This window comes from Dermacentor andersoni, chromosome 2, assembly GCF_023375885.2.
Source record: "Dermacentor andersoni chromosome 2, qqDerAnde1_hic_scaffold, whole genome shotgun sequence".
NCBI lineage: Eukaryota > Metazoa > Arthropoda > Arachnida > Ixodida > Ixodidae > Dermacentor > Dermacentor andersoni.
The window spans coordinates 48,662,470-48,687,587 of record NC_092815.1 but is presented as its reverse complement, the minus strand read 5'-3'; the positions used below and the strand labels follow the sequence as shown (position 1 = coordinate 48,687,587).

At 44.8% G+C, this 25,118-nt stretch overlaps 1 protein-coding gene across 1 annotated transcript; it reads left to right on the top strand.

Moving 5' to 3' along the window:
* Positions 1-319: 319 nt before the first annotated feature.
* Positions 320-17,997, top strand: LOC126542345 (lysosomal acid glucosylceramidase-like). Its single transcript, XM_050189384.3, has 9 exons — positions 320-491; positions 1,293-1,457; positions 3,193-3,326; positions 5,058-5,230; positions 7,513-7,750; positions 9,797-10,021; positions 12,552-12,715; positions 12,866-12,985; positions 17,010-17,997. The coding sequence occupies exons 1-9, from the start codon at positions 320-322 to the stop codon at positions 17,113-17,115; spliced, it is 1,497 nt and encodes a 498-aa protein (XP_050045341.3). The 3' UTR covers positions 17,116-17,997.
* Positions 17,998-25,118: the final 7,121 nt, after the last annotated feature.

The window sequence follows — 25,118 nt, the reverse complement described above, 5'->3', positions numbered from 1 at the left end:
CGAAATATTCCAAATATCTGCGTCCTTCTCAGGGGAAATAATTCAGGCCTTATGCAAACTCCACGTTGCTTTCGTTGTGAATGACACGTAAAACATCTAAATTTATCGAAATGCATGCGGAAGCGCTTCCACGGGACTTGAAATATTTACCCCAGTTGAGGATATCCATCAGAAATGGAACCAATGCAAGTCGGTTGCGTGCAGTTCCAACAGTCGCTGCGTATATCTTGCCCAAATTGCAGTGGCACCAAACCAACATGTTACACCGCACGTTTCAACGAATTTGACGTTTATCGCACATCGAATAGTCGCAGCTCCCATGTGCTGGCCAAGGGACTATGGCTTTGGCAGTCCTGTGTGCGTGTGCGGCATGACGTACTGTGACTTCATCGGCGACATCGGGCCCCTGCCGAAAGGAGCAGCGATTGCCTTTGAGAGCAGCAAGGCCGGACTCCGGTTCCAGAAAACTGTATTGCTCCGCGAAGAAACAGGTTTGTTTCTAGACCGCCTCATGCGGCCATACTGTCCTGTACATGCATCTGTTGAGTGATGACATATGTTCTTTGACCCTGACGGCCCTATCATTAATGTAAGGCACCACCGCTATTTCGTACCGTTCTTTTCAACGCTCTCTTACCTTACCGTGCGTCTTCAGCAAACCAGTATTGAATGCTGTCTTTACGTGTTCAGTTTCTCTCCAATGTGTGTGTGAGAGAGAGAGAAAGAGAGAGAGAAATAAAAGAGAGGCAAGGCAAGGAGGTTAACCAGACGCACGTCCGGTTTGCTACCCTGAACTGGGGGAAGGGGTATAGGGACGAAGAGAGAGAGAGCAGAGTTTCACGCACATTTGAAGGTAAGTTTAACATGCAACAACGACACCAGTGTAAACGATACTGTACATTATTGAACTGCAGCGCCCACGAAAGACTAAAGACTCAGGAATAGTTAACAAACAAGCGCTGCTGTGTTAACAAGTGCTGCTAATTTATAACTCTACCTGTGTTCGTCTTTTGTACGCACTGCAGTTGAACAATGAACTTGCGTAACTTTCAGTTCGATTGTAATATAGTGTACATCTGTGCCTAACGTGACCTGCATAGCTGACGGACCAGGTTCCTTAAATACTATGATAAGTAACTGTCTGGCTGTGTGGCCTCAAAGAACAGCCTACTCCTGCATGCTCCCAGCACTGATAAAATGTTTTGCTAGCTTACTTCTTTTTCGTGCTCAACGAACGCAGGGAGATTGAAGTGTTCTTCGCCGCTTTCATTGCTGATTTCATTTTTCAACAGATCCACCAGGCAACAACACTTTGCTGCTTGTGATAGACCCTGAAAAAACGTACCAGGAAATATTTGGTTTCGGAGGCGCCTTCACTGACGCAGTTGGGTTAAATCTGAGAAATCTCTCGGTGCAGCTGCAGGACGCTATTATCGGGTCCTACTACTCCACAGCAGGTAACATCAATGGTGCTTTGGCACACATGTCATCTGCAGGGCATGGCACTTGCCATTCAACGTACCCCAAAATCATCCAGAATGTCTAAAAGCGCTAATCACTTCAACTTCAAAGCTCCCACCTTCATACAACGCCGTCTGACCGCGAGAACCGCGGTTGATAAGTATGGGTTTAAATGTCTTATACTACGTGCTAAATGTTATCTCTATTGTTATTGTTACCATTATATTTATTATCATCATTATCACCATCATTCTCAGGCTGCGTGTGAACACCAATGGGGAATGTATTTGCTATAGTTACATATTTATTAATTTGTTGTTTATACATTGAAGGTCTAACATCAGAAGCGTAAGCCTAGGGCGATCGTTTAGACAAGGGGACCCGTTTCCTTGCACTGACGAAGACAAGTTTTCTTGTTTAAACGTTGCCTCCAGGCTGGCACTACATTGTTTGTCCACTGCTGAACACTTGCTGTGAAGCCTTCGTTCTGTTTGAATTTGTATCAGAGATGTTCGTTCGGAAAGCACGGCTAATTAGAGGAGACTAGATTTTGTTCAACATAGCAATCAATTGGGCTATATAGTTCACAGTATCTTCTTGCGCTGTGTACTTAATAGGGAGTTTTTGAATAGGGGCCCCAAACATTTGGGGCCCCCCAAAAATAGCGTCGAAGCCACTGCGCATGCGCGAGACGCGAACTGCGGTTGTTTTGCGTCGGGCACGCTATTTCACTGATTTAGCGGGAGCCGCAAAAGCTGCCGAAAGATATTTGCGTAAACAAACATGGCGGCACCCATCGAAGCGGTGGCTCTAACCTAGCACTAAACTGGGTTTGATTCGTGGTAACGCGTGAACTTCGCAAGCTAGGAAAAGTGACTGTTGTTGTCGCTTTCTCTCAACTATAGCGTGTGTTATGAAAATTGATTCAATAGACACCGCTGATTCCGAATTCAATTGTCGGTTTTATGGCTCGTAGGACTAACACGACTTAGCTTGGCTGGTGAAGGTACGTAAAGTTGGTTACTCTAAACAAAGCCCAACTAATTGATTGCTGCTAATAGAATAACCTTTAAGTTGTAATCAAACGCGAGAACACGAAAGTCAAAATTACTCTTCTTATCATAAAATGGTATATTTTATTTAATAATTTCTAATGGGATTTGTTTGACGCCGTAGTGGCGCTATCAGCGCAAGACGCTATCGCAAACGCAAAGCCCTATTCTAAAGCTCTTTAGTTCTGCGTCTCTCAACCCTAACACCCGCAAACCCCTTTGTGGAACCAAACTTTTGGGGCCCCTATTCTAAAACTCATTAATGACAGGGACTGGAATAAAGTCGACCATCCGTTGTCGTCGACTTAGTTCCTGTCCTCGTCATTAAGTACACATCGCAAGAAGATACTGTAAATAGATGTTGTTATTTATTATACTTCTCTTTGCTTAAAAGGCTTATGGTAATATTTATGGCAAATAATACACTTGTAAATGGAGAGAGAGAGAGAGAGAGAAAATAATGCAGAGAAAGGCAGAGAGGTTAACCAGAGGTAGTTTCGGTTGGCTACCCGGATACCATGATTGCCATTGATGCCTGTAGCCTTTTAATAGTCTCCTGCTTGTAAATTTAATGTGTATATCGCACATTGTATTTACGACCGTAGCAAATTATTTCCTAAGATTTGGTTTTATCATGTAAGCAAATTGCCTATTGATATTATCTCCGTTCTGTCGACAGGAATAGAGTACAGCATTGCCAGGATACCAATGGCCAGCACTGACTTCTCAGTGCGCAAGTACACCTATGACGATTCTCCAAACGATTTCTTTCTGCTCAACTTCACTCTCGCCGCGGAAGACATCCACCTCAAGGTACTGGTAATTATTAGCGAAACCTTACTTATGCATGATTCCCTGAGCTAACCTCCCTCTGCCATTTATATTGAGAATTACAGTCTGTAGTGCTTGTTGCCAGCGCTGAGCTATCGTACAATGGAATTTTCGTTATGCATATTAACACTGATATTAGTGACTCCTATTCAGCGATACACAAAAGCACTTCTTTAACATCTTGTGCATTATAGGTGCTTATTCCAGTCCTGCAGAGCGGTCACATTAGGAAATTTTTGAATTAAACAACCTAAAGCTGTAGACGATGTTATCTTCCCAGTGAAAATAGGGCATAGAAGAGCGCAAAAGCACCAAAGCGTATAATGTGGCTTCTGCGCGTGCGCATTTTCGCTGGAGCTATTTATGTATACGCTGGGAGAAAGAGAGAAACAATAAAGGCAGGAAGATTAACCAGACACACGCCCAGTTTGCACCCTGCAGTGGTGGAAGGGGATAAATTGGCAAAAAGAAAGAAAGAAGGGAGAAAATGAGCACTGTACTTCAGTAGTGGGAGCGCACTTCAGCATTTCAAAGCAGCCATTGGTGCAGGCAAATCTACTTGTCGAGCGCCTGCTACTGTGTTTTGATAACGTGAAAAAAAATACGCTCACTGATATACGCTCGCAGGACAAGGTGTAAAGGCTATAGGCCGCTTGTCAATTCGCATTAAACTTCTTTACCGCGAGCTTTAGCAAACACATGTATTGCCAAAGATGTAGTCGAGAAAGAGCGCGAACCGCTGCCTGGTACCCGATCACCGTGCGTGAGTTTATACAGCAGGACACTAAACTCAGCAACAAGAAATTTTACTGAAAACAAAGTCGGACATTGCAACGAATAAAGTTGCAAGCAATCAACAGGAGTAAGTAGTGGACATTGCGTACATTTTACTCTGCGGAGTGCTCCATCATGCATCTACCCTCGATAAGCAAAACTAAAGCCCCTACGTACACATGGTGGGTGAAAACATCTGTGGAAGGACTTTAGGTAAAACTACTGCGTATATCACGCAGTCGCACAGCCGGCATGGTCACCTAACCCTTTGTATCCTTGAGGTTGGGGCGTAAGCATCGAATTCATTTGGATTCTGTTGATTCTCACAAGTGCTGTCTCACTGGCTGTTGTGCCACGAACGAACGCGGCCAAAGGATGCAGCGGCAAGCAGCGGTGCCACGATTTGTTTTGTACTGTGTGGCAGCTTGCCAACTTTCACACCCCTTAAACTATGTCATGGCGCAGTAGTGGCATGGCACACTTTATGCAAGAAACATCATTTTGAAGGCAGTATGGAGAAACAAATTTCAGTCGGCCCAGGCCGGTGAAATCCGCTGAGCATTTTCACGACTGAATTACTTCTATCTTATCAACTCAGTGTACTGCAGTTAAATCTATTAGTCGCGTTAGAAAACCAGACAAACCAGAAAATAAGATTAAAAAAAGAAAGCGCTGATTTGTAATAACACACAGAGCAGGTTCCCGTCGCTTCTCTGCTCCAAATTAGATCTTAATATTCACTGCCTATATTTACTGCGAAAATGCGCAGCATTGGCGCCGAATTTTACTGTGACTTTAACAGAAAGCTTGAAAATGCAGAATTTTGGACTGATACAATGTTGGGCGCGTTGGGGTTTGTTGGGAGAAGTAATTGACGTTTTATTAAATGTGTTAAGAGATTGACAGGAAGAATCACTGAAATCTGCCGATGTTTTGCAGATACCGTACATCAAAAGAGCAATGCAGATGTCGAGCAAAACAATATGGTTTTACGGAAGTCCCTGGAGCAGCCCTGCATGGATGAAGACGAGCCAAAAGTTGGAGGGTTCTGGGATTCTCAAAGGAACCCCGGGCGGACCTTTCTACAAAACTTGGGCGGCGTATTTCGTCAGGTATACGCTGTGCGCTGACACTTACGGGTATCTTTTCTTCGTGTGTATTGTGCCATTGTAGGACTTTACGGTGCACCCTGTAAGCTGACGGCCCCGGGGCGAAATGTCGCAGCTTGAAGACGGCTTAAGTGCGTGACTTAAAAGTTTCCGTGTCGGTTCCTTATAGGTTACTGGTTCCACTTATATTTCGTAAGATGTATTGGTGAAGTATTATAATCAAAAGTGTCACAAACCAGGCAGCTACTGTGGGCACCCTTGAGCAGAGACATTGGCAGGTGTATTGGTACGAAGCCGAGCCAGCTACTCAGCATTCGATTTGGGCCCGCCTCTGTTTCAAAGTGGAATAGCGTCATCAATATCGCGCAAGCCATTCCTCATAAAACTAATTTCTTCCTCATCCACATATCCTAATTATTATTATTATTATTATTATTATTATTATTATTATTATTATTATTATTATTATTATTATTATTATTATTATTAACATATATAAACACCACGCAAATGGAAGCGGCATATTGCATAGAGCAAGTCACAGTATTTTTGTTTCTGCCTAATTGCATCATAAATCACGATTAATTATTCAACTTTGCAGGCGTTAATTTTAGGGCACCACTTCCAATAAGAAAGTTGTGGAGCATTCTAGGAAGAATTGAATTCAGCAGATTTGAACGTACTATTTGCTATGCAATAATTTTTTTTTTTTGTGCGTGCAAAAGAAAGCTCTCAAAATATAATGAGATGAAAAGCACGTACATGCCTACTCACGCGCCGCGATTGCAGTGCTCTCAAATGTGCCACATACGAACAACCAACTGCCTGTGGTGCCTGGCCATCTTATCACCATCATGGACCGCCGCGAGGGACGCACATCACTGGCGCTCATTTCATGGCCAACGCCTCCGTCGCTTCCGTCACCTTTTGAGCGCCAGCGCCCAAGGCTAGATGCGCTGTCTTTCACCCCACCCAACATGTAAAACATAGAAGATTTCCACTTTGATTACATAGAACATAAAAACAGTACACTGTGTCTCCATCTCCGACATTAGCCGTACTTTAGAGTGGGGTTGAATATTATTATGTAGAAGACAAGGACAATTCTCAATAGCATGGCAAGGAAACAAGAGTTCAGGATCGCCAGTCAGCTCCTAGAGTCTGTGAATGAGTACGGTTACGTAGGTCAATTACTCGCAGGGGACCCTGATCATGAAAAGGAAATTTACAGAAGAATAAAAATGGGTTTGATCTGACATTGCCAGATCCTGATTGGAAGCTTACCCCTATCATTGAATATAGCAGTGCACAATCAATGAATTCTACCGGTGCTAACATTTGAGGCAGAAACTTGGAGGTTGGCAAAGAAGCTCTAGAACAATTTGAGGACCGCGCAAACAGCGATGGAACGAAGAATATTATATATTATATATTATGTATTATATATTATATATTATATATTAGGCGTAACGTTAAGAGACAGGAAGAGCGTTGTGGATCAGAGAGCAATCGGGGATAGCCGATATTCTAATTGTCATTCATAGAAAAGAATGGAGCTAAGCAGGCCATGTAATATGTTGGTTATATAACCGGTGGACCATTAGAGTTACAGAATGGGTGCCAAGAGAAGGGAAGCGCAGTCGAGGATGGATGAAAACTAGGTGGGGTGATGACATTACGAAATTCGAAGTCGCAAGTGGGAATCAGTTGGTACAGGGCAGGGGTAATTTCAGATCGCAGGGAGAGGCCTTCGTCTTGCAGTGTACATAAAATAGGCTGATGATGATGATGACGATGACTAGGAAAGAAAGCAGTGCTAGTTGCTAAAGGTTTATGAAGCGAGGTAGCAGAACAATAAGGGGCTGCTTGGAATACACGAAAGGGTCGAGTTCTTACGGTGCTGTTAAATTGAAAGCAGGAATAACATTGAAAACACCACCTTCAGAGAAAATATCACTATTTATATATCGCCAGCTATCAATGATGCTAGGAGACGACAGATGAGGAATGCAAAGGCATTACCAAACTGCTCTTTATCGTTAATTGTACGGACACCTGCGTTGAATGCTTTTAACATGCGCTTGCGCTAGCGAATACATCACAGTGGTGGATATAGGTTTGTGAAAAAAGGTGGACACTTTGTCCACCGTTTCGTGTCGCTTATATCACGAACAGAGCAAACATAAGGCTGCTTCATCGTGTTGTATCTGCAGACAGCAAACTGTGTTCGCTTACACGCCTATGGCTAAAATAGCACGACACTTCAGGTTTGCGCGTGCCTTCAGGTTTTTGCAGGAGTACGAGAGGCAAGGCATTCCCATCTGGGGTCTGACGGTGCAGAACGAGCCGTCCTCTGGCTTCATACCATTTTATCCCTGGCAGACCCTCGGCTTCACACCGCAGACCCAGAGGGACTTCATCAAGTATGATCTGGGACCAGCGTTGAACAAGGCGGGCTACGGCAACCTGAAACTTATGATGCTCGATGACAACCGCCTCGCGATTCGGCGCTGGACAAGCGTGGTGCGTGCACTTACACCGCCATCACTTTACGCAAGACTTATTCACGCCGCTTGAATAGAACGTAATGAATCATCATGGTTCTACGTAGCCAAAAAACCGCGAGCTTGCTAGACTTGATGTTAACGACCGATCTTAGCGGTAGAATATAGAGAAAAATAAGTTGACCTGCATTGGTAAGTTACGTTTCTACCGTTACCATAAGAGCAACTCTTACCGCGGGAGGAGGCCTAGTGACAAACACAAACACAAACACAACACACACACACACACACACACACACACACACACACACACACACACACACACACACACACACACACACGCACGCACGCACGCACACACGCACGCACGCAAACAAACTAAATACGGTCGGCGAGGACACTTTCAAGTTTCCTCACCAGCTCACCCTGACGTTCATGAATTTGTCAGCGTCTATACTTGGTCCAAGGTATTTTTCGTTATCGGCAAATATTAACTGCACTCTATTCTGAAAAACGTCGCAGTTCCGCCCAAAAGGCGAAGCATCGACTGCGATAGCAAATTAGTAGACAGTTATACGAAGTAAGGATAGTAGTTTTATCGGCCGCATAAACGTGCAAACATTCGCTTCCTAACCGAATTAACAAACATGGTTCTCAGCGCACGCAGGCAAGCATGAACACATGACACTCGATGACGACGGACACTCGCTGTCAAAGCGCTGGCGTGAGCAAGCGCGGCCGCCGCAGTGAGAGAAGTGACCTTCGTGATGTGTGTGGCTTCAACGCAAACAGCGGCAAGAAGAGCACGCACAAAGGTATAAGCCGTCTGCAAAAATCGCTTTCAATATGCGGCACGCGCGACCGCACGCCGCCACTCCAGTACGCATTACTGGTGGAGTAAAAGCCGCCTCCCACCCACACACACACACACACACTTTCCTCCCGCGCTGGCTCCCCACCTTCGTCTGTTTCGCGCGCGAAATTGAGCTCCGATCATCGGTTCCTATTGCGCCCAGTCGCGAAATAGGCAGTCTCTGTCAAAGTCCAACGCGCACCCCCTCCCCCCTTCTATCCCCCCACGACCATTCACGTGACGTAAGACGGCGTGTGCCCGTGACGGAAGACGGCGTGTAGCAACAGGCTGGTTCAGCCTGGCGACCAAGGCCGGCAACTGCGCCGCTCAAGCGTCACTTATAGTATCACTGCGGTGTTTCACCCCATGTTCATCAGACCAGTCTCTTAAGGATGCGATAAGGAGACCTAAAGTTTCTTTGCGGGCTATAACTGAACCTTCAGTGAACACAAGGTGTTGCAGGCACGCATGCGGGATGGTTTTTTTTTTTTTTTGCAGATTTTGCACGAGAGCGTCCCTTTCATCTTGGGATTTCGGGTACGCCACAGAGCTTCTTGTTTCCCTTCAGTGTTCCCTTAAGATTACGAAAGCAACACGAGCACATGATGCAATATCACTGTGCCGTGTTGCCGTCTTCGCTTCTACTGCTATCATGTTGTCGTTATCCGTATATACGAGTGCTGAGTTAGAATATTGGAAGCACGCTCATCGTAGTTTGCTGCTCATTGACCTTGAAGAATATTTACTTAAGGCTCGGTACATCGGAGGATGGGCTGTTACGCATCTGCAATTTTTATCGGCAGACCCTGAATGGCTTGTTAAATATTGCGTCGTTGATGGATTCAGCTCTACGTACCAGTCCCATGTACAGTCATTTCGTTCTATGTGAACTTCAATTGTTTTTTCTCCCTCGTGAGGGATATATCCAGTAGACTTATTACTTCACTGAAGATGTACAGTCTGAGGGAAAAAAGGCCGTTGTTGGCAATGGGCAGCTGCCCTTTCCTTTTTCTTCTATATAGGGTGTACACATGACTTCTATCAATACAGATTACTGAGTAACCTTCTTTATTTTACCATGTACACGATGTGTCGATGGAAAGTGGCAAATGAGACGGTTAACAAAACAAGGCAATCCAGTGCCGACTGCTCAGTTAATTTTGGCAGAATACTGAAATTTTATTTCTATTCACTCCCTTTCCTTACACACAGGTTTTGGGAGACCCTGAAGCGGCAAAGTACGTCCAAGGAATCACTGTTCATTGGTACATGAATCGTGTAATCGGACCATCGGTCCTCGACAAGGTTCACAAGAACCACCCGGACAAGTTTATCCTGCCGTCCGAGGCCTGCACTGGATATATGAGTAAAAGAGGGGAGAAAGTCATGCTAGGCAGTTGGGAACGCGCTGAGGAGTACGCCATCGATATACTCCAGGTGAGGCCCTCTTTCTCTAAAAGTAGAATGCCATACCTACTGCATGAGACAGTGAGACAGCTTCAGCATATTGCAGGCGTCATATGAAGTGTGGACACCATTCAGTGAATAACAACGAAGCATGACTTAAAGTGAACAATCCTTCCCAAGAAGGTACATCTAGTCCATATTTTAAATCAGCTGCTGAAATCAGTAACTATAGCAGTACTGATACAGTTGTTCCACCGAAAAAAAAGGTCGCAGTTTCATCCGGAAGAGGAGGCATCTATAGTGATAGCAAAGTATTATACAACTACACAAAGTAATGCCACTGTCACACTGGATGCTTTAATGTCACTAGATTCGAATGACATTCGGTGCAACGAATGCTATTCGACTCGTAGTGGTGCTACACAAGAAAACTTAATGTCATTCGGGCACGATAGCAACGACGATCGCTCAAAAAAAAAAAAAAAATGGCGAGAAGAGTAGAGCAATGTGTAGGGTGTCTGAAAAGGATATATGGTTATTTCAAAATAAATATGGGGTGTCGCTTCGCTGAAATAACATGCCTATAGGACTGCTATTTCAGAATGTCTGGCTACTATAAGCCAAAACAATGCTTAGCCAGCTTAGGAGCCATAGCCGTTAAATTGAACACAAACACTATTGTCACGTAGGTGGCGCCGAGCTGGCTGGCACGCAGGCAGGCAGAACTGGACACTACGTCGGCAATACACGTAGAGAGTTCAATGGGCGAAGTTGCGCCCGCAAGCAAACGAACGAACAACTCGGTGACGGCGAAAACAGCAAAGCGCACGTACGGCGTTCGTCGGACTGCGCCAGCGCAAGCGATTGTCGCCTATTTATACCTTGCGTCGCGGAATATTCGAGACGCGTCCATGATCGAGACGCGTCCAGCGACGCCGCGCGCGTCGGTGCGCGTAGAGATAAACGTGATAAGATGCATGAACGGTAAAGAGGAAATAAGCACACGTGCCAATACAACTGACATATCAGCGGTGGACGACGACGCTCACTTGCAGCAGGTGAAGTGGTTAGTTCATGAGTATTTCCATTGCGAGAAAAGCACGCTGATCAGAGGAAGAGGCTCGATCGTAAAGTAGACGCAGAAGCAAGACTCGGTAACGAAATTGAGCAGCGCATTCACGCAAACTTGTTCACTGCTGCAGCCATGATGGCTACTGCTTCCACAGTTCGCCGAGAACGTTGGTCATTTGGAAGGAAGGAGTGTTAGTTTGAAGGTACTCTGCCAAACCTTGAAGCAAGTCAGTTCAAGCAAGCCTTCCGTGTGTCTTCGAAGTCTTGTCTATTCCGACTTTATACTCAGCTCTTCCACGATGATGGAATACATAACTTGCTATTTAGTTTGGCCTTATGGAGATCCCTTATGTTATTTTGTCAGAACCTTATGAGAGTAAACGTCTCCGCCTGGGCCCAGTGCGTTCGTCCAGTTGATGCCATTCGAGACGCCGAAAACACACGTGCATACAGATACCCGATTGTTTACAGTATGACCGACTACTAAAGCGACGGCGGCCATACGCCGCTGAGGTGGAGAGTAAAAACATTTTGTGGCAGCCTGGCGCACAACTTTCCTCGCGTTAAAATGACGGATACCTTAAAACACGCTAAATAAGTTACCTTTCTGCATGAACACTTCTCAAATTACGAACGCTCAATGCCATATATCTTGTATCTGAGGTAGAGAGTATGCATTCGCTTTGAGTGCGAAGCCGCATGAGTTTCTCGGACTCATTCGATTGCGGGTCATTCGATTCAAATGGCATTAAATATTGCTGTGTCCCAGCTGAACAATGTCATTCAATGCTAATGCAATTTGATTCCAATGACATTAAGACGTCCAGTGTTACAGGGGTATGAAGTTCGTAGATTTAGTGGCCGTACAATTGCAGTAAACATTCGCTTACCAGGTAAATTAACAAGCACAGTATCATGTGCGCACAGGCAAACATGAACAGATATGATTCGATGACCGCGAACACTTGCTGCTGCAACGTTGGCGTCGTAAAGAGCGCCGACCTCTGGGAGCGAACGCTTCGTGCTGCCTCTCGCTTCAACATGTCTCAAAAATTTGAGATTATGCATGCCTTAACGCTAGGCACGGAGAAGGCAGCGCATATGAGCCGATAAATCATTTTGGCTCGACCAGTCTTTGCACCCGCTGCAGATAACCTTCAAGATAGGGCGCAGGAGTCGTACATGCGTTCAGCAGCGCGGACAGCAGACATACTCGGCGACGACCACCGCGCTAGAGGACGAGACATCCAGTCACCTGCCGCTCGAGAGCTCGCTTGATCATCTTACTGCGCCACAGCATGATTGCTATCGCAATAAAACAACTTTCGCTGGTATTTCCCTCGTAGCTAAACGGATCAAGAGGCCACTGTTCTATGACTGAAACGATCGGGCCGTGGCGACTTCTCACATTATAAAGATTTTACACCAACAACACTGCAAATGTGCTGCGATGTACTACATGTGTGCTTTCTTTATTGACGACGCACAGGACCTCAACCATTGGGCTAGTGGGTGGACGGACTGGAACCTAGCTTTAAATACTCATGGTGGCCCCAACTGGGCTAAAAACTTTGTCGACTCGCCCATTATCGTGAATTCCACTGCTCAAGAGTTTTACAAGCAACCAATGTATTACGCGCTGGGCCACTTCAGGTAAGTACTTTCCTATCTGAAGGCATAACGGTAGATTTTCTTGCTCAAGCTCCATATCTTGAATTACGTATGCTAAATGTACAATGTCTTCTAGTGAATACAATGGCTTGAGCTGAAACCAATTTGATGAGTCCCTACTTTTTCCCACAGTAAATTTCTTCCGAGGGGCAGTGTCAGGATTGGGTCTCGTCTGAAGCAAGGTTCAGATAAGCTGAAATACGCAGCTTTCTTGACGCCAGATCTGGTAGCCGTTGTCATCGTCGTCAACACGTGAGTATGTCGTGTTTTCTTTCACCGAAACAAAACCTCAAGTGTTTAACGTTAGGAGCAAGACGGCATCCGCCTAGCGCAGACAGTACGTGCTAAAATTGGCCTCTCTACGCCGCGACTATATCGGTATCGATGTGATTTATTTAATGATGGTTATAACATAAAATGGCATACCTGCGAACTTTCCTCTAATTTGGATGGACGTAATTGACTTACTGATTGATATAAATACAAATATTAGCATATATGCAAAGGTTTCTTTAACTGGGGTCAATGTGAATGCTTTCGTGATTCTTGTAACATACAAAGGTTAGTATATCAGCGAAACTTTTCGTATTCATGGCATATCTTGTTTTCTACTGCTGCAAAATTTTTTTATTTTATTTCTCCTCTTAGTTTGGTTTTTACTTTGTACTGAGTGTTTCTGTTTTGTAATAAGCGTGAACGGTGTTCGAATTGGAATCTCATTTTTTTTTTTGCAATCTCGCACTTAAGTGTGACATCACATCATTCACCATTTGATTCTTTCTCAATTTTACCCTGTTAATAAGCATTTCTTTAGTAATATCCACTACACATAGCGTCTTCGCTCGGATATAAGTGGGATGGTGTAGAGGCATGTGGTTCTGACCCCTCCAAGTGATCTTCCTGCCAAATATATGTTCCCATGTCATGATTATGCGTCCAGCGAAAGAATTCGACACGTACAGGAAAAAACACACACAACCGGAACTTAAGTTAGTGAGTACCTTTTACTTGTCGCAGACAGGCAACGACCTCCAGAACAAAAGCCACAACAAGATTTTTGATGGCATCTGGGGCCATGAAAACAAGTGCAAACACCCAACATAAAGAAAAGAGACTAGTTATGCCAGAATGTAATGATGAAATAACATTTCAGCTACCGCAGGTACAAGATGTAATAAATATTAAACATTGGGGGGGGGGGGGGGGGATAGAAGATCTATGACAAAATTGCACACGAGGAAAAATACTTAAACAAATGAGATATGGGAAAACAGTAGAATTATATATTTTTACTAAGATACATAGCTTAAACAAAGCATGAGGCATTGTTTAAACAGCATGACAGGTGTTATACATAATCAACGTTGCAGGCAGTGCATAAGTTTGTCCTTACATCCGCAATTAAATATTTATTGGTTTTCTAGAAGAAACACATTGATGTCGACGTGCCCTTTTAGGTGAAGCGCTGACGTGAGAGATATTATGCAGAGAAAATCTGAGGTAAAGCAGTAATTCAGTGAAAGAAAAATGCTCAATATAGAGAACATTGTATTCAAAGAAAAGATTACATGTATGAACTCTGTTACTGAAGGGTTGAAGTCTGGGCCAGTTGGTACATACTTGAAGGAAAAAACCAGTCAAAAAACACAAGGACAAGAGACAAAGGACAAGAAGGACAAGAAAAAAAAAGCTAGTCGTTGTGGTGTGAACCTCTCCTCTTGTCCTTGTGTTTTTTGACTGGTTTTTTCCTTCAAGTCTGTTACTGACTCCAAATATAAGTCTTATTTCTTTATTCTGCAGACATGAAAGCGCAATAAAATTGGTTCTAGATGTGGTTGCCCAAATCAGGTGGCAGTAATCGCGTGGTAGATAATGAGTTTCAGGTTAGGTTGAACTTCATTATTGACACTTTGACAAAAACCGACAGCGTGTGTCAGCTTCAAATGAACCTGAAGTGGTCGGTCTATGTCATGGCACTCATTAAAGACCACTCCAAGCGATGTAAGGGTACTTACATCTACAACAACCGGATTATTTAGAAACAGCACATGATTTAAATGATCTTATGGCCGGCGATACGAAACAGTATTCTTTTAGTCTTTGTTCACTATGTATTTACCAGATATCTATTTGCTCAGACCAAGCAGCGGGCGAGCTCTGAACAGCATTACCTCTATTTACGTGCTCTTCTGAGGCGCCACTATGAAAAAGACGAGTATCGTCTGCCTGTAAAAAGTATCTTGTGCGCAAGCGTGTTTCCTCCTGCCCGTTTCGTGTTTTCTGTGCATCGTTACAATCATCAATCACCAATACGCCTATCTTGTTTCTTGGAATGCCACGTCAAAGCACTCATGCTTCGACATAAAGTCATGCCCCGATGCTGCGGTCCCCCATAATGGTTTGACCCTACGGCACTAAGTACAGGCACCTATATATTCAATGTCAGAAAATAAATCAGCAAACATAGCATCGTTACATGCCTTGACGTTTGGTCTGAAACCGAGGGTTTTGACTGGGAAATTTTGCGACAGACAGGTACACAGTCAGTTATTGACACTTCCCCGAGCTAAATAATTCAGACTTAGCTTCTGGGAAAAAATAATTTACATCGGTATTTAGTGTCATGACACATATAAATGATACAGCTAAACTTAATATTGCATGCCGCAGAATACCACTGAACTATACATGCCATGTGCACAGAAAACGGCCGGCCGGTTCGATTTGCCTGCTTATTAATTATTTCCCGTTTGTTTGCACAGAAATCCTTGCTCATATTTGCCTTTACAAAAAGTAATTAATGTCCATGATCACGCTGAGATGTTGCGTAATCGGCCCATTGTGACGGGCGTTCCTGCTATTTGCAAATGGATAACGATCAATTTTTGGATAACGATTATTGCCCGAAAAAAACAACAACAGGTATTCAAGCAAAATTTATATCTAAAAAGCCGATGAGAGTCATCAGGAGGTCAGATAAATTCAAATTTAAGTACCCTTACACTAGACATAACAGTAAACTTTCTTAGGTTGAAGGGCTAGGGTTACAGAGAGAGAGGCAACGAAAGGTGGGACTACAAATTGCCGAGCAAACGTCGAGTGTGCTCGTGTACTACGACATGATCACCTTCGCTGCTTCTAATTTGTTGCCAGTTAAATATATAGAGCAGCTTCTTGCGTTTTGATTCTAGCGCGAGCTTACAAGCTCTACGCGGCCTAAAAGGGGTGTAGATTCATAGATAAAGCGTGGATACCCCTACCGCCATAAGCAGTGCATTGCGTTCGCTCTCTAAAGCGAATATCCTATACTATAAACGAGTGCCTGCGGCTTTGTGAGATGATCTAATTCCCGGTGGCGGCTCTAAAGAAAAAAAAAACATGATGTTTGTGAACACGAGGTGGTGGGTTCGGTTCCCGGCTTTGGCGGCCGCATTCCCCCGCCATAACCTAAACACGCTCGCGTGCCGTGTTTTGGGTGCTTTATAAAGGGGCCCTGAACCACCCCTCAGGCTTGGTAAAATAACTTAGTCCGCGGCAAGCATAGGCTGCTGTGAACAGCTGAGCCAAGCTTTGCTGTCGTACGCGGTGCGTCGAGATCGCAAGCGGATTGCGAAGTCACCTTTCTCTCAAACGCTTTCTTTTCAACAGAAGGCCCTGTCTTCAATCTCTTCTGGACGCTATATTTCGTCATTGGACGCTTTTATTTCGTCATTCCCTTGGGCTGCTGCTATTGGCCGATAGCTGACACCAAGCTGTGGTCGGCTACATCATGGCGTAGATACCGCGGCCGCCGAGGGGCGCCGCCACGGGTCCACTGGCTAACCGCACTGCAGTTCGCTGAGAACCGCGTTTGGCTTATGTTTAGCGCGTCGTAGGCACCAAAGGCGGAAGACGTGGCGTCTCCAAAATGAAATTTGAACTGCGCGCCACGGGGACATTTAGCTAGCGGAGCATTGTGGGCACACCCCACTGCGCTGTAGCCTTCACAGTGCAAGGCATTGAAGTACGAACGGGAGCACAGCGGAGGCCTTGTTTTATTGCCAATAACTCCACTTCTGCTGAAAGCCTTGAAGTACTTCTTGCGGCAAAGTATTTCTGAAATAGCCTAATTTCACTTTAAATGCTTTTGTCTACTTCGATAAAAAGTGGTTCAGGGCCCCCTTAAAGTGCCTGGCCAAAATTTATTAAAAGCCTCGCAGTGTACGGCCTCTGTCATAGTCTAGGAATTGGTTTGGGATGGTAAATCCAATAATGTAATAACTTATGTTATTTTCAGACACGACGAAAAAATCAAGCTATACATCGAAGACGTGTTTGGCTCCACCAGTCTGAAGAAGGTCATCGAAAAACGGTCGATAACAACGTTTATGTGGCAATTATAGAGAATTTCTCTTGCCGTTCTTGAACGCTGCCCATCTTATGATCCAGCACAGTACTTTTATCTCTCAGTGCCGTGATGAAACCAAGTGAAACTAAAGCGTCTGTGCCGCCAAATGCAAGCTTGTAGAGAGGCGTTCAAGAAACTTCGGGGAAAAAAAAAGAGAACTCGCATCTCCTCACCTTCCACTCGCGTAATTGATATGCGACAGTGTTCAGAGATCCCGTAATTCGTTGATTTTCAGTCGACGTCCAATGACTTCTGCCTGATGGCCATATGCGAGTTATTATGGCATTATGATCTACAGATGCGGTCTACCTGTTGCTGTATAGCAGCCAGCTTCACCTACAGTGCAACAAAAATGCAGCAGCACAACGACTGCATTTTGTTTGCTACTCTTAACCACGATACACATACACCACAGATGTCGCGATGTAAGTTTCACTATGGTGCTCGCTAAAAACTGACCACACACACACACACACACACGTATATATATATATATAGGGAGAGAGAGAGAGAGAGAGACACCGTCACTGTCGCATCATTGCAACCATCTCCATGTAAAACTGTGTGGTGGAGTGCATTGCGTAATCCAGGGCATCCGTTGGTCAGCCAAGGAGTTTGCGTTCAAAAATTAAAAAGGGAAATCATGGCATTCATTCTTAGCGCCATTGGACGTTTCCTTTTTTCCTTTGCTCACCAAACGCAGAAAGTGTTTCGAAATAGTGGCTTTAACGGCATAATCAGATTTGGCGTGACCACTAGGACTTCCCTGTGAGCGCTAGCTGCCGCCACCATGAAACTCTTCGTGATTTTGAACTCCATGGTTGGCTTTGCTGAAAGTTTCACGTGGCTATCGAAATAAAGTCGCTTTGAAACGCTATGCACAAATGCTCCTTATTCTTCCGTTGCACATCTTATATGAAAACTTCATTAGCATGCAGTGGTGTACACGAGGAAAAAAGATACAACCAAAATGAATAGTTCTATGGGCGCACTGCGGAGAGGCATGTTGGCCTTTTGGATGTGAGAAGCAGTTGGTATGCTTGTCATTTAACAACTCTACACACGCATGCCTGTATTTTTCCCTTTAGTAAGCGAAATTTTTTGTAGCTTTTTATGCTAGGTTACGCGGCTGCGCGCTCAAGTACTTCTGGTGCTCTTTGTTGCTGCATCGCTGTCAGCGCCAGCTTGGAGCCTGGTGACATCTATTAAAGGATGGACTCGTGAGCGCACACTAGCAAATAACCGTCCTGGTTGTCCATCATCATCATCATCATCAGCAGCAGCAGCAGCAGCAGCAGCCTGGCTACGCCCACTACAGGGCAAAGGCCTCTCCCACACTTCAACCACCCCGGTCATGTGCTAATTGTGGTCATGTTGTCTCTGCAAACTGCTTAATCTCATCCGCCCACCTAACTTTCTGCCGTCCCCTGCTGCGCTTCCCTTCACTTGGAATCCAGTCCGTAACCCTTAATGACCATCGGTTATCTTCCCTCCTCATTACATGTCCTGCCCATGCCCATTTCTTTTTCTTGATTTCAACTAAGATGTCATTAACTTGCATTTGTTCCCTCACCCGAACTGCTCTTTTCTTATCCCTTAGCGTTACACCCATCAGTCATCTTTCCATAGCTCGTTGCGTCGTCGTCAATTTAAGTAGAACCCTTTTCGTAAACCTCCAGGTTTCTGCGCCGTAGGTGAGAACTGTTAAGACACAGCTGTTATACACTTTTCTCTTGGGGGATAATGGCAACCTGCTGTTCATGATCTGAGAATGCCTGCCAAACGCACCCAAGCTCATTCTTATTCTTCCGATTATTTCAGTCTCATGATCCGGAACCGCGGTCACTACCTGCCCTAAGTAGGTGTATTCCTTTGCCACTTCCAGTGCCTCGCTACCTATCGTAACCTGTTCTCTTCCTAGACTGTTAAACATTAGTTTTCTGCAGATTAATTTTTATACCCACCGTTCTGCTTTGCCTGTCGAGGTCAGTGAGCATGTCTTCTTTATTGGGATTTTGTTGTTTTCTTTATGGAGGACTACGGTGGCTGTGGAGCCGCTATAGATATCTTTCAGTATTTTTACGTACGGCTCGTCTACACCCTGATTCCGTAACGCCTGCATGACTGCTGAGGTTTCGGCTGAATCAAACGCTTTCTCGTAATCAATGAAAGCTATATATAAGAGTTGGTTATACTCCGCACAGTTCTTTATCACCTGATTGATAGTGTGAATATGGTCTATTGTTGAGTAGCCTTTACGAAATCTTGCCTGGTCCTTTGGTTGGCAAAAGTCTAAGGTGTTCTTGATTCTATTTGCGATTACCTTAGTAAATACTTTGTAGGAAACGGACAGTAAGCTGATCGGTCTATAATTTTTCAAGTCTTTGGCGTCCCCTTTATGGATTAAAATTATGTTGGCGTTCTTCCAAGATTCCGGTACGCTCGAGGTCATGAGGCATTGCGTATACAGGGTGGCCAGTTTTTCTAGAACAATCTGCCCACCATCCTTCAACAAATTTGCTGTTACCTGATCCTCCCCAGCTGCCTTCCCCCTTTGCATAGCTCTCAAGGCTTTCTTTACTACTTCCGGCGTTACTTGTGGGATGTGGAATTCTTCTAGACTATTCCCTCTTCCATTATCGTCGTGGGTGCCACTGGTACTGTATAAATCTCTATAGAACTCCTCACAACGAGGAGTTCTATATCGAGGAGGTTGTGCATACGTGAGCACAAAAAAAATCAATCCACTGCACAGATCACTGCATTGCATTTAGCTCGAAGTAACGATAAAGGTGAACGAGGATGACCGTATAAATGTTTCCTTAGTAGCGACGAAGGTAGAATTAGGACCCCTTCACCAGCTTGGGCTGGACCTTACGCTTCCCTTGCTACTCTCCCTAGAGGCGTCGACACTAGGTTTATGCAACGCGGACGTATGTGATGCCCTATTTAATATTCTCAGTGACACAAAGAGACTGCCATGCTAGTTTCATTATCTATTTGTATTCTCATCAATACTAAGGAACGATGCTATTAGCAGCTCATCTGTAATATGTTTCTTAAAATTTGGAATAACATGGTTAAGAAAACCAAGCTTCTTCGTAAAGGTTATTTATTATTGTACTTTTAAAATCACTTTAATATCATGTGTATTTACTTAAAGGACAGTTTTATAAGTTTTTTGATCACGGCCAGATTCATGGCCGATCATCCAGAGTGGGTGGCGCCCATTAGAAACAACCAACCAACCTACTACTCGCCAAACCACACAACCAAGCACAAGAAACACGGTCACCACCAAAAATAGAAAACAAGTAATGTGATTTCCTCGTAGGCTTCTCGGCTGAGGCGAAACACTGATGCAAGAGTATACGCATGGAAAATTTAGGCGCCAACATAACTGCCAGTTTAATCCGCATCATGTCGATCTATAAAAGTTCTGGAATCAAAATCCTACGTTTTGCCTGGTGGAACCACGCCGCATAATCGAGGGTATGATGTAGAGATAGCGTCGTAGGCATTGTCAAGGCCAAGCCGCCATGCTGGAAACCTTCCGTCCCAACCCATCTCACAATGACCGTGAGATTGGCATTGAAGCATCTAAACGCGTCATGTGCGAGCCGTGTAATGCATCTGGGTTCCTCTCTCGCGCAACCTTTTGGACACTATCAGCCATCTAGCGGTGGGCGCGCAAAGTTCCCCTCCTTTTGCGTAGCCGCCGAGATTGAATCGGGCGAGCGCCGTTGCGTGCTAACGCCACAATATAGTAAACGTAAAAAGTGGAAACTACCGTAGGCGCCCGCGGCCGACTTTGGCTCTCAACGCGCCTAGCGGAAATGGCAAAACGCACCAGCCTCCAAGATAGTCGCCGCACGCCGCCGAATCTCGGAGGCTATGATTTCAGTTTTCTTTCTTTTATTTTTGTTTTTGTGACAAATAACGTTGCATAAATATCGACTTCATGCAGGCGCTTCTGCAGCTGTTTAATGTTGCGACTACGAGCGCAGAAAGGTGGTTCGCTTTATGGTGGTTTTATTTAAATTCATATTTTCTATGTTTCAAGCTGTAACTTAGCGCAACAATCATGTCAACTGTTGAGGAAGTAGAACTCTATCGTTTGTGATATTTTACTTCTAGTTACTCACACCAAAAGAAGTATCGTAAATAAATGAGGCATGTTCCTTCATTATAAATCAACTTGCTGCACAGCCAAGGACGCGAAAATAGCAGACAACAATTTATTGCAGCAAGATTGTGAGAAAAGTGGCAGACACATGAAAACGGGAAGGAACTGCGAAGTGCAAGTAATGGACAATACTCGCAAATTATTGGTGGGATGGCAATAACATTTCGCAAGCAAAACAACATGCACAAGACGTGTTGCAACTATCCAGAGAATGAAAAAGAAATACTACAGAGACGTGCGAGGAATTATTTTCCTCAAAATGGGATTGTTTTAGAAAGAATAAATATGACGCTTTTCCTTGTACTTCTGCGAAGAAGGGTGAATTAAGGTAGCGAAATTATGTGACTGATTGCGTGCCAAAATAAAATGCCTACCAAAATTATTGGGCACGCACCAACATCCTCATCTCGAATGTGTGAGCCAGTGCGTCCCTCGTTAAACAGCTGCAGGATATTGGCATCTCGGTCAGTTAAGCACTTTGACTGTGTTGGCAGTCTTCAGCTGCTGCCTTCGAAGCCTAACAATCGTCTTCTGATACTTGGAAATTCGCCTTTGAATATGCATGATATCCTTTGGCTGTAGAGTGTATATTGATGAAATAGTGTAGATTCCTGCAATACGTAGAATTACAGTCAGAGGGTAAGCAATACTGGAGGCTTCAAGGCTATTGAATGTAAACACTACGTTCCTTCGTGTAAGAAATACTGCAGCCTTCAAAGATTTAGAATGGAGATGCTACGTTCCTTCGTGCAATGCATATTTTTCTCATCTGAGGTCAAGGAAACACTGTTATAAATGCTAAGAAACAATAAACTTTCTACGGTAACGACTCAATACACAACCAACCAACCAATTAAAACATGAAAACGCGCATCTTCAGGTCAGTGCAAAACAGCTAACGACGCTAGAACGCACATAGTCTGCTACAAAGGCTGAGAGAGCGAGGGGGGGGGGGGGAGATGCAAATGAGAGAAAGGCAGGGAGGTTAACCAGACTTAATACGTCCGGTTTGCTACCATGCACTAGGGGTAGGGAAAAGGGGAAGTAAAGACGGAAAGAAGAGCGTGACAAAAATAAAAGCGTGAGAAAAAAATATGAGAAGGGGCGAAATGGGGTCATTATAGTCTTTCTAATAGGCCACTGTTACGTAGAAAAGTCAACAAAGCCTTGACCGACTTTTGCTGCGACGACAGTTCCCGTCGGAATTCCAAAACTGACCGTTCTGAAAGTGGCCTGTCATCAAGGCGTGCCAATGCGGTCGCTAGTGACAGCCGGTGCGCGCTGTATTGAGGACAGTGGCAAAGCACGCGTTCGATAGTCTCCTCGCCGCCGCAGTGTCTGCAAGCCGCGCTGTCGTCCATACCGAGCGTAGATTATTGCCATAGTGCAAATATTGCAAGTGTACCGTTTTATAAATGGCTAATTTCTTTTGCAAAAGTGGAGCACCATACGTTTTTCAGAAGCCACTGCGCGTAACATAAATCTCTCTGCACCGAAAGGGATCTGTTTATAGGCCGCATTTCTTAACAAACCATTTTATTTTATTTCCTAACTTCGTCATTATTTCGAACGTGCCTCGCAGCTCGGACGCTGCCGCGTCCACCGTTGCCGCGGCGCTCTTATCGCTAGCATCACCGCTCATTGCTGCGCATGATAAAAAAAAAAAAAAAAAAGAAGAACGCGAAATGAAATTCAGCGTTGCAAATGGGTAGCAGCTGTTTATGGCTTCAAGGCCGCCGTCACTCGTTCATGCGACTAACAGTGGCATAACGAAATACGAAGAGAATAAATCTTTAACAACGCGCAAAAGAACTTCCTGTGGCCTTACCACGAAACGGCGACGAAGCAGTAGTGCCGGACGCTGGCAGAAGAAACCAACAGCATTCCTCGGGCGCATTTTACAGAATAGCGGCGCCGAGAGCCCGGCGGCGGGGCCTGACTGAGCGTCGCACGTGTTTGGTCGTGCCGCCTGTCAAGCTGCTAGCCGCGGCCGCAGCCGCAGCCACCCTTATCTTGATATGCTCTGTCACCTAGCGGAACAGACGAAGCACCATAGCACGGTCGCGAAACGGCGCGAGTGTCCACTCTTGTCGTTTACTATGCTACTCTGTGCTAGCGCTGAGAAATAAACACTCGCCGCCTGTAGGCATTTGTGGAGCAGACATAAAGCGTAGGGCTGTCGTGCTTGAGGCCCTGTGTGATGCGGGCTCGAGAACCGGAGAGACTAAAACATTTTTTTTACTGAAGATAAAGAGGCGTAAGGAGGCTATGTAGATGAGACAAAAAGTGACTGAAGTAGGCTAGGAATGCTAATCGCATCATTCAATCAATCATACTTATTTGTCATATTTTATATTACACAGAAAATTGTTGTAAGTACAAAAATAAAGTACGTCGTCAGAGTACTCGTGTCACTGATATGCTGACAAGTCATTGGCTGTCAAATTAATATGATTTTCCTTTGAAGGGAACTTCCTGCTTCATTCTGTGCCTGTCACTGACTTATTGAGTACCATACCACTGTACCCTCAATGTAGCGGTTGCCAAATTTATCCGTCGCGGTTATCGAACTTATGAGACGAAGTGATCCCCAACGGGAACCCCTACGGACAACCATCTCTGAAATGCCTAGTGCCAAAAGCATCACCGTAACACGCAGTCTAGCGAGGGGTGACGTTTTGCGTCGTCAATTTCACCGCTCATCCTGAGGTACATGTGTCCAAATTCTGGCCTGATTGGGAACAGGCATGCTAGAAAGCATGAGCGCGTGCACTTCTTCCAACGCGCATGGGTGCGCCCAGAGCTTCGCTGGATGCACAAAGCTATAGCAAAGGTTGATAAAGATGTGCATCTGTTGTCATCCAAGCTGTCGTGTTATTTTCGGGCCCTCCCTATCGCACGATGTCAACATATTTCAGCTGCACACACAAACTACCGTTGCGCCTCCTGGCCAGCACTGGTTCCCCATACACACGCTATCAAAGGGTCCTTGCTCTCGTAACAGAGAGAAAATTCAAGTCACTAACGTATACATATGCTACAGAAATTACATAAATATAAATTGCCCTCTGTTAAGCGTATCATTGTGTCATTGAGACAGATAGAATAACTACATAATCTAAACTGATTAAGTAGATATTAAGTTCAAAGTGGCCTCGCATAATAATGTAATCTCGCTTAGACCTCTATACATAGACCAACCTAAGGCTTCTGTACGCTCGCTTAGCAGTGCTTGCGTGAACCAATAGTTTGAGCGTGTGCTCTTTTATGTCATTGAGTTACGACGCTCAGTTGAATCTGAGCACAAGCATTGTCTCTAAAACGGAGTAGCAACTTCGGGAAGCTGTTTTCTATATGTTTCACAACATGCTGCGTGTGATGGGAGAGGGCTGACAGCGGATGTGCTTTATTTAGCAAAAGGTGCCACGCGTGACCGCGCGCGCTCCTAAACAAAAGAAGCGCTGCACAGATGGCCGCTGAGAAAATATGCCTTCTCTACCTGCGCGTGCGGCCTCGAAGTGCAACTGGAAAAAGCGTATCCTTCATATACGCGGGCATTTCGCATTTCCATCGCAGAAGGTACGCGTTCACTGCGAGAATATTCGCTGTTTCCCCGGGGCATGTGTCATCCAAGTTTTGGCTGTCGATCGTGCCCATCCAAAGAAGGGTTTCGACACCTCAGAAAATTCGCCGATGTGCCTTTTATCGAGCTCTGAGCTTTCGCAATTCCGTCATCGTTTTCCTCTATTATTATTATTATTATTATTATTATTATTATTATTATTATACATGTGTGTTTTTTAAAATCTTGG

What these genes read in the sequence shown, in the direction of transcription:
- LOC126542345 (XM_050189384.3), top strand. Translation starts at nt 320, where the DNA reads ATGTGCTGGCCAAGGGACTATGGCTTTGGCAGTCCTGTGTGCGTGTGC. An exon ending in CGGAAGACATCCACCTCAAG is followed by an intron (nt 3,327 to 5,057) that starts GTACTGGTAATT and finishes GATGTTTTGCAG; the next exon opens with ATACCGTACATCAAAAGAGC. An exon ending in TGGGCGGCGTATTTCGTCAG is followed by an intron (nt 5,231 to 7,512) that starts GTATACGCTGTG and finishes GCGTGCCTTCAG; the next exon opens with GTTTTTGCAGGAGTACGAGA.